This window comes from Cariama cristata, unplaced genomic scaffold (genome assembly GCF_000690535.1).
Source record: "Cariama cristata isolate BGI_N322 unplaced genomic scaffold, ASM69053v1 scaffold1307, whole genome shotgun sequence".
Classification (NCBI taxonomy): Eukaryota; Metazoa; Chordata; class Aves; order Cariamiformes; family Cariamidae; genus Cariama; species Cariama cristata.
In genome coordinates this window covers 23,077-33,582 of record NW_009628205.1, presented here as the reverse complement: position 1 = coordinate 33,582, position 10,506 = coordinate 23,077, and the positions used below count along the sequence as shown (strand labels likewise).

Below are 10,506 nucleotides of genomic sequence, written 5' to 3'. Positions count from 1 at the left end.
CTCTCTTGTTTTCTAATGCGTTTTCAGAGAAATGGCAGAACAGAGAGATGCTGGACTATCGATACAGAGAATGACATGTCCTGCCTCTCCAGAGGACAGATGTAGCACAAGCACTGGCATAATACGTTTCCTTACATGAATTTACCACTGTTCTACCAGCGCTGGAAGTATTACCCTAGGGATGGGAGGTCCTTCACAGCCAAGACATTCAAACTTCGATTCATCAATTTAGCCCCTTTAGTCTATATTTAAACAAAGAAACAATCAGCCAATGCCAACGGTAAAAGTACTCAGCACTCATCAGAACTGGACTCTTCCTCTGCTCCCACCCTCCTCCCCCCAATGCTTAGATTAAGACATCAAAAATTTTCTCTTATAGTTATTCAAATTCTTTGTCCCTCTAAGGAAGCTCTCTCGACAGTCAAACTTGCAGCCTGGACACCTGCACAATGGAAACTAGAAAGCAATGATAACCTTGCTCAAAGTTGACCAAGGAGGAAGTGAACTATCATTCTTGCATTTTTTATTTCCCCATACCTCCCAGTGTGAGACTGCTGATTAAATGCCGTGGTAAAACGGTAGAGCGAAAAATTGTTCTCAGCCTTCCTTTAGGAGTTTTAGCTCGCACAAGAGTTTACCACAGCACTGACTTGGGTCCTGCTCTGCACCAGGCGGCTCCGCATGCAGTTGCTCTATGTCTGTTTCTCTGTTAGACACACAGCAGTTGCTTCCTCTTTAGTTAGACACGTCCACAGTTTCCACACAAGTCATCTCTGAACATGGTACTATCCAAAAAAAGATACAATATAAGTGTAGAGCTTTCCATAGCGATCCAACCTGCATCAAAGAAATCTACCGAACATTTAAGGCACGATATCACACAAACGTCTTCAGGAGGTGTGACATGCTCACATTTTGCACTGAGAGACACAAGTCTTCTTGCAAGACTTGTTTCCCTAAAATCTTCAGCTAAACTCTGAAACTAAAAAAATAGTTTCTAATTTAATATTCTGGTAGTGCATAGGGAAAAACATTGTTTTCTTTTGCTTGTTTGGTTATTTTTTTAACTTTCTTTTCCCTCAGGGAAATCTAATTCTGGCAACATGTGTGGGATGGAGCACTAATCTGCTGTTTTAACATGCATGTATCTGGAATTTTTGAGCCACTTTTCCTAGGCTTGTGAACTTTCTTAAAATACTGCAAAAAAGAAAGGCACAAGGGATAACCCCCAAAAGATGCTAGAGAGACATTCACTGTTCTTGTGGCCTGATTCTACGGTGTTAAAGTACTTACAGGCTAAACAACAGAGTATGCTGACTAGTTCACATCTACTTTATTATAATAGTGTTCTATTCCCACTAATTTCAGGTGGATGGTAGCCTGAGGGTACTAGTGGGACAAGGAGCAACAGGGAGAGTATAGCTATGCCCATTCTTGTGTTGCTTTAGGAGACTCAATCAGACTCTTTGAGATACGAACCTCATATCAGCAGGTGAGTTGAAAACTAGTCCGCCTGGGAGTTGTGCTGGTTTAACTTCAGCTGTTCTCTCAACCTGGGCTAGTTTAACCAATGCAGATGGCTGCACAAGAAATCTTAGTTCAGTTTAGGCTAAACCAAAGTTTGAAAATTGCTTTCTTTCCTCTTTTTTTTTTTTTTATTTTTTTGAGGGAGAAAAACTGAAAGCAAAAGGAACATCTACACTGAGATACCAAGGTTGCCCTGTGAGCTGCTTTCATGCAATTAGCACGAGTTGACCTTCCCAGAGTATCTCATACACCAAGCAGCCTGCAGCCACCAACAGTCAAGCTTACAGTACAGCCCTTCTAGAAGGCAGTCTTGTCTTCTCTTCTGGACCAGTTTCTACCTAGAACTCACCAGGGAAAGAAAGAGATAGTATAAATGGCTTAATGCTTCAGACAGGGAGCTGTGGGACCGTTCCTCTAAGTCCAGTTGTACCCACTATGCTTCCAGCACTGTGCAAGAACAGGTAGGGCTGGAATGAAAGCTGGATCGGTCAATTCAGCCCAGCTGCCATGCTGGGACAGATGAGCAAATGTGCCTGCAGTAAGCATAGGCTCTGAGTTTATACATATTCTCGAAAGGGTTGACATACTGACTTGTGAGGAAATCAGACTGATGAGTTATTTTGGTGCTACTTGGCATTCAAATGAACCCTCCCAAACAGGCAGACACCAAATTCAGATGTGCTTTTTAGACAAAGTAAATAAGCAACCACAAAGTCATTTGCAAGACTTATCTAAACCTGTTTAATCATGCTAGCACAAGCTTCTTTTGAACAAAGGTCTACTCTTAGGAGAAAATGACAGGGAAAAAAAATCCATTCCCCACCAGCGCTCAGAGGGATACACGCACGTTCTCACAGGGCATGGCAGCTGCTAGGTTTAGCTTAGCTTTCAGCTGAACTGAAGCTTTCCACATAAACATCCAGGACATGGCCAGTGGTTAATAAACCATAAGCTGCTCCAGAATCCACAGTGAGTCTTTGTGGATTTTGTTAAAAGGCATACTGAGTAAAAACACTGGAGTATTTTGTTTGTTTCATACTACAAGGCAGCAAGAAAATGTAAATGTTTTTTATGAGTCTAGATTCATACTATCAAAATATCCTAAATCAAGTTTATGAAACCTGAAAGGGAGTTTTGAGCTTTCGCAGCCCAAGCTGTATCTGCTTATCCGTTCTCTGAACAGCGGCTGACACGATGTCTCAGATGGACGGAAAACATTCCATAAGCAACTGCGGAGGGTGTGGTGGCACAGCAGCCTGCGGAGTAGCACAGAAAACACATTGATTCCTCCTGCCTACTGTGTCTCCTATTAGATCCAGCGCACCAGAAATGGCTGCTGTGACTCGGCAGCAGCGAGGGTGGGTTAGAAATTGGAAGGAAACTGGTGGAATACCAAGAAAAACTCGTTTTTTCCAAGTGATGCTTACTGGTCACTGCTAGCACTGTTAGATCACTCACAGTGGGATTTAGCACAGTGCTTTCTCCCAGCTACGCTCACCAGCATGTCATGGTGCACACATGGATCTGATCTGTGTTTCAGTGTGAGGACAGTCCACTGTCCTTTTGACTTCAAAGACAGAGCATGCAGAAGTACATTTCTGACTATTTCAAACATTTCTAGCACATCCTATTGCTGTAGTAGCTGTATTAACAAGACTACAGTATTTAAAGTCTCGGATGAAAAAATGTCAAGGCCTTTGAAAAATCTCCTGTTTCCTTTTTTCTTTTTTAACCTACTCACTGAGCGATTTCTTTTTTTCTTGACTGACTGTTGTGAGTGTACAATAACAAGGTATACATTAAAACTAGTATATTCAGATGTACAAGCCACAGAGGAAGCACAGCTTGTCTATCTATAGGTTGTAGACTCATGTACAGAAAGTACAGGTTTGTGTCAGATAGATCACATTTGTTAAACACGCAAAGCTAAGAAGCAATATGTTCCCAGTCTACTATAAATTACTCAGACAAATGAAAGCAGCACTAAAATAAGCAGTATTTCTGGTCACTTGCATTTTAAAGGAAAATAGTTTCTTGGAATTCACGCGCAAAGAGGTCCAATCCAAGCCCACAAATGCTGATCTTGGATCTTCTGAGCGTATGTTTAGAGTATAATGCCTGTGAAGCACTGGAGACGAGGATACCGAACTGCTATAATTGCTTATTGCTGCTTCAGGAGTTGGGCTAAGAAGAGATCAGAATGGTACTTTTCTGAACAAAGATTTGGAAGAGGGAAACTCTGAGACCTTTTATTCTCTGGCTCTATGGACCTTATATGCTGTTAATGCTGAAGGGAGCTACACAAAGATCCTTTGGAGCGTGCGGGCAGAATGGCTGCCCTTCCAGAGGACAGCTGCTGGGCTTGCTGGCCTCTGGAGAGGGTGTTTGGAGAGAGTGCAGTGGTTGCAAGAGGACTGCCCAGCACACACCCCACTTGAGCGACTCCAAATTGGCAAGCAGGCTCTCCGTGGCAAGCAGCTCGGCGCAGACCTGTGGGACTTTAAATTGCATGGGTGGGCAGAGGGCAGGGACAGAATAAGGAAAGCATAAAAGTGGCTTAAAACAACTGTTCCAGCCCCCACCCCTGCTCCTTTCCCATGCCCAGCAGAGTGATGGGTATAGAAATAGCTATCTATTGATCTGCTTCACAGGCATGTGCTCGGAAGTTATCAGTTAGTTCATATAAGAAACACAGAAAGGTCAAGCTTTGTAACTAACACAGCTTCTTTTAAATGCTTGAGATACTGCTACAGAGACATTATTCAAAGACAGCTACGGGCAGCTGATATTTTAAGAAGCAGCTTCCAAAAAATCTGTGTTTCTTGTCCTATGATAAGCCACATGACCAGGCACGTCATTCTGTAAGGAGGGTGGGGGAAGAGTTTAGCAGTGTGGGAAAGAGAGGGTCAGGACTACATAATCTATTTGTTTGTTTTCCTCTTGAACAACAGGGCTGCAGAATGACATAGAACCAAACAGCTATAAACGTAACTGCGAGTTGTTCTGCTGAGTACAATGGTAATATAAAAATGTAAAAGCATTCTTGTCCAATGCATGAACAGGTTGGGATGCAGGTCCTATAAGAGATTTGGGAATGAACTTCTCTGAGGTTTGGTAAAGGATGGTCAGCATCCGGCGCAAGAAAATTTTGGTCCTCCAAAGTATTTTATGAGTTCTAACAATAAGCTCTCTCCAGGTGTGGCAACTTAAGACATAAGCAGATAGGAACTAAACTTCACTCCAAAAAACAGACATCCCCTTGCTGTTCCATGCTACTTGGCTGTGGGCTTACTATTCATCCAACATTTGCCAAATAGCTCCCTCTACCCCACTGCTGAGTGTCTCTCAGCAGGGCAACACCTTCAAGAATCAGTAAGAGCCTATCCCTACTAGTATGGGGTGAGGAAGGTAGTGCTACTGCATGAATTAACAGTGGGCTCAGACAGGTTTTGGCCAAGACTTTAACGAGGATGGCAAGTATTTGCCTGGATAACTTACGGGATGCTGTTACAGAGAGGCTCTGTGATGCTGCAGCTGCTGAGGACTTGGTAGTGGCAGGTGTGCACTTTGTAACTTCGTTGATGCAGGAACCTGGGCTTGGATATTTCCTGCTTTCTCAGCTATTTTAAGAGAGGGGAGGTAGTCACATGTGGTTTTCTTACAAGCTCTCTTTCACTACTTGACTTCTTCGGACCCAGTCCTGTTTTCATTGGAATGAATGAGCTTTCTGTCATCGACCCCAGTTTAACTCCTGACAATTTATTAAGGACCTCACTGCTATTGTAGCTAGGCTTCTTGTGATCTAAAATTTATTTTTAAAAATTTTTTATCCACATATTTTGGAGTATACTTCTGAGATAGAAAAGTTCCATAACCATCTTATAATACAGAGAACTAAGACACGGCAGGAGGATGGGCTGGAAATGCAAAGTGCATTAGGTGTCTACAAAGCTGACTGTAAGTATCTATATGATAACTAATTTCCTCAGTAAAGCAGGGAATGCTGAGCAAGCCATGCCACCTATACCCTGATGTGCTGAGCTGCCTGGCACATAAACCTAGCTTTGCTTCCCTAGGTAGGCACTGTTTCCTCAGCCTTCTTCCCTAACGGGGCCCAATTCATTCTTTGATAACCTTTAACCTGCTTGAGGAGGAAATGGCACTGCCACTCACTTCCACACAACAGTCTAAAGGTTACAGGCCTTGCCAAACCGTACAAACCCCTGACCTGAAGTTTTCAGCTGCCTAGTTTGGATCAGCAATTTAAACACTAGCAAGTATGCCAAATGTGAGGTTGCAGGGGTACTCCCTCCTGGTTTTCCTGCTGTATTAATACACGCATGTGCTCGCTGGTTAGAGACAGAGAGAGACTCCAGAGCTGATGGCTCAGGCACACATCTAGGCATCACAGCTCTCAGGAGCAGGGGAGTCTGCAGGGTCAGCAGGTCCCCTTTCAGCCCGGCAGCTTCCAGGAATCGCACTCCTAGTGCCGAATCATGACTCCGCTGCCAGGAAGCCAGGGATCCTGACACACGATAAGGGACTCCTCTGGGCAGCAAGGTTCTTGAAAGCCAGTCTTGTGATGATCTGTACTTGGACACATCTATTCCTTTCACTGTGTTTACCAACACCTCCTGCTGTGTGTCAGATGGTCTTGGATCACAGAAATCCAACCATCTGCTAAGGATGAGTGGAAGGACTGGTGCCTTCCCGGGTCTTCCTCTGAGATAAAGCTGGGAAGTGCCCTTAGCTTATAACTGTACCCACAAACACGAAAGCATCCCTGTATTCAGTATCCTATATGCAATCAATAGGCATATAGACATGCCTGAGATCATGCAGGAAGTCTACGATGGCAAAGAACTCGGATACATCATCTGAGTACTTCCCTGGAGCTCTACCCACTCAGAGGGAACAGGATGGGATGTTTGAGAAGCAATTCAATTAGCTTCTTTGAAACAACCAGTTTTTAAAACATTTGGCCTGTAGCTGATTAAGCTTCTTGCTGTGGCAGTAGCTGTCATGCCATCTCTAACAAGTCTTTATCTCACATTTTTACAAGTTATTCAGAGATAGGCTCTATCTACCATAAAGAATTGTTTGGAAGACACATTGATTTTTATCCTATTGGTTGGATTGCAATTTCATTAATGCTCATGTACCTCAGTACAACTATAGGCTTCCATAGTTACCTTTGATGATGGTGGTAAGGGTAGCAGCTCCCATTGTTTGCAAAATCTCTCAAATGAGAAGAGCTACTAGGAAAAAAGATGTAGCTGAGTTCTAGAAAATAATCAATTTTTTTTCTGATAAAATACAGGAAACTGGGGTTAGCTGGCAAGAAGGATGGGAGAGGAGGGCATACAAATAAATACTATTTCAATGAGATTATTAAAGCAAGTAAAACTTTAGGTAATTTCCTCTAATTCTGCTGACAGTAACTGATCTGGATTTTGTTTTGTTTCAAAATAGTGCTGTCAGGGAGAGATAAGCACAGTGAGAGAGCAGTAAAACAGTTTTTCAGTGCAGACATCTCCAGAATGCATGCATGCTGTCCCTTTAAATCTTAGAAGATTTAATGCTCCAAGTGCTGGAGGGATATTCTGCAACAAGAAGTTTCAGGGAAAATTCCTAATTGAAACTGATCTGATTTGCAGGCAGGAAAAATAGTTGTTTATATTAAATATCTTCTCACTGGGCAGTTGAAATGTGTTTTCAAAAACCAAGCTACAATAGAAGCCATTAAAAAACCCCAACATTTTCCAACCGCACACAATTGCCCCAAATAATTCCTATTCAAATTCAGGGAAAAATTATGGTAAAACTTCTGATACTATGATGAGGTCAGCTGTTGGCTATTTTAATAACAACCATAACAGTAATTCATTAGCACTACTAGAACAAGCAGATTTAACTGGTGTGGAATGGATCGGTGCACAGTTTACTTACCGGAAACAAATTCTTATCATAAATGAGAGTTAGGAACAGTGACTTACCAGCTCTAAGAACCTCCTCACCACCTGTCTTTGCTTTAAGTTAGTTTCACCATCCAGGTTAGCTGTTTCTATATGGCACAGCCCATCGGGATCACTTGAGGAGAGCAGCAATATGTCAGCAGGTATAATTTCATTACAGCGAAGCTGCACAAAGTCTCCAACTTTCACTTCTTTCCAGTATCTGCTTAGATATTTCTTCTCATTTCTGAAAAAGAAAAAAAAGACATTTACAGGACATATATAAAAAAAAAATGCACAGACTGGGGTGCTTCTGATAAGATGTGGTTTGATCTGTAACAGGAATACAGTGCCTTTGGAAGGTTCTCAGGTACTCTCAAGTTACCCCGGGAAAAGGCAATGCAGTCTGAGTTCCCAAGACTCTCTTTTAAGGCCCAGAGGACCACATGTTGACGTTAGACCTGGCTAAGCAGGGTAAGCAGCAGCTTCACACACTCTCCTTTCCCTCCCTCCATGCTCCCAGCCATCCGTCTGACCCCATGAAGGGGAGGGGGCTGCTGTCTGTACCGGGTGAAAAGGAGCCACTTTCAGGGCAAGGGGGGAACTGAGAACAAGCTTGGGCGCAGGACATCTGCTTGGCATGGCTCCTGAACGTCCTCCATCACATACCATCCTCGTACCACCCTCTGATGCACCCTCAGATAGCTTTCCCTTGTTCCCTCTTTCCAACAGGAACAAACTTCGTATAGTGCTGCATGTGACATTTGGATGAAGGAGCTAAAAATCCCTAATAGGAATTTCCACTATTCATCACTAAACCTAGAATTACAAGGACATGTCATGTGGAAAAACGCCGTCCCAACTACTCTACTGGGAAAGGACACTGTCATTTCTTTTAAGTATTTCTGTAGTATTTCCATCCTAGCCATAGCGCCGTCTGTTACACAGCTAATTTCTGCTCAATTACACTGAACCTTTTATTTTGGAGTTGAATTTCTTTGTCAATTCAAAGACTTACCCACCTGAAACAGTGATGTGTATGTTGTTCATTTAGATACAACCACTAAACCTTTCTAGTTTTAAAGGTCATGCCTGTTTGCTATTTTTTTATTTTTTAACTTTTTCTTGAAAGCAAGAGGAAAAAGGAACAGGTGATTGCTTAATTAATTCTAGCTAAAATTCAAGAGATTAGTTTCATGACACGCACAGACTCATGTGCTTTCTTGGCATTTGTGTTAAATTGCTTTCTTCTGTTGTGTTTTTGAAAGACATTCATTTCAAAACAGCCACAGTATTAACTTGGTAAAATACCTCCTGAAAATGGGAAGCTGCTATTCTGGCACTTCTCTGAGCTGTCAGAAGGCCTTTAGCTGTGTGAGCACCGAGACGGCTGTCAGTGCTGGCACTGTCACTGTCACCGTCACCAGAGACAGTCTCCTGTAATAGCACTGTAACTGGCAGAACGGGATTCTGATGGGAGGTAGGGAGTAGTGGTGGCTATTTTATGTTCTTTAAAGTATATTATTTTAAAATACATCACTTTCAGTAGTAATGTGAATAGATTTGTAACCAAGTGGAAACATGCAAGTCCTGCCAATGTTGTTACTCTGGAGTTATTGATAGTCATGCCATGCCTAATTCATCCTTGTCATGCCTTCACTGCTTTTACAGGAATTACTAATTTACTTGGCTTTTATTCATGTATTTAGCCTAAATCCTGAACAATAATGTGTCAGGTAACACAACATGGATGTATCAGATCAGGTTTTACCTCCCAGAATTTCTTCACTGTCCTTTCCTAACATCCAGTTTATAAAGAGAGGAATGAAAATTATGGCTGTGATTTCTATTCTGATAAAGCCTGAAAAGGATTAATAAGAGCCAAGTGTAAAACATGATAGTCTAACAAAGGCAGGTAATACACATACTAGGTGCTGAAATTACCCATTCCCTTCACAGTCAGGCCGAAACAAACATTTAACTTTTCCTGCTAATGAGTATGTATTGCTTTGAAACCCAGTGTGCCATAACGTAGCACAAATCACTGCACCGCAATCTGTAACTCCAGATCCCTTCACATGTGGCTGTTGCTGTTCATCCTTTTTAATTTAACTGTGAAACTGGGTGATGTTCAAATGCATGTACGATGAGTAGCAGTACAGAAATACGATCAGGCTAAAAATAGCATGTAGTCCCATACTATTCTATAGGCACTACAGTTTTTTAATTAACTTCTATTGTTTGAAAGCATTGCTATTTTAGCATTTCCTCATCTCTCACATGCTTAGCAACTGCCACAACTATATACACTGTGGCAGGAAGGGTGGATATCGAGCAACACAAGGCCAAATGGCTCTGCTGGGATAAATGAAGTTGTTCAGCCTGGAAAAGAGAAGGCTGCAGGCAGACCTTATTGTGGCCTTTCAATATATAAAGAAGGCTTATAAGAAAGACACAGAGAGACTCTTTACCAGGGCCTGTAGTGACAGGACAAGGGGTAATGGTTTTAAACTGAAAGAGGGTAGGTTTAGATGAGACATAATGAAGAAATTTTTTATGATGAGGTCATGGGACACTGGAAGAGGATGCCCAGAGAAGTTGTGGATGCCTCATCACTGGAAGCATTCAAAGTCAGGTTGGATGGGGCTTTCATCAACCTGCTGTAGTGAACGATGTCCCTGCCCATGGCAGTGGGATTGGACTAGGTGATCTTTGAAGGCCCCTTCCAACCGAAAGTATTCTGTGATTCACCGAATCTATGAATGCAAGACCTCTTGTACATGCACCACGGCCCCAGGGCAGAGCCTACCTCATCAGACACACGGGAACAATTTGGCCCAGTATTCCACGTGATCAGCTCTCTGCTAACAAGGGCCAGTACCAGATGGAAAATTACTGTCTGCATGGAAAATTAGTTCCTAACCTTCTTCAGTCAGGGTTGCTCTATGTCCTCTAGCATAGCTTTGAACTCAGACTTGTCTCATTGCAGCCAGGGAGTGGTCTCGGCAGAGAATGACATGATACT

At 42.6% G+C, this 10,506-nt stretch overlaps 1 protein-coding gene across 1 annotated transcript in view; it reads right to left on the bottom strand.

The window, feature by feature from the left end:
- Positions 1–7,728, bottom strand: part of ATP10A (ATPase, class V, type 10A) — a gene marked incomplete at its 5' end in the record, with an annotated part of 71,724 nt that extends 63,996 nt beyond the window's left edge. Inside the window, one exon of the mRNA XM_009704706.1 lies at positions 7,524–7,728. Coding sequence (XP_009703008.1) covers positions 7,524–7,728 — 205 coding nt within the window. The remainder of the gene's footprint in view (positions 1–7,523) is intronic.
- Between the last annotated feature and the right edge of the window lie 2,778 nt (positions 7,729–10,506).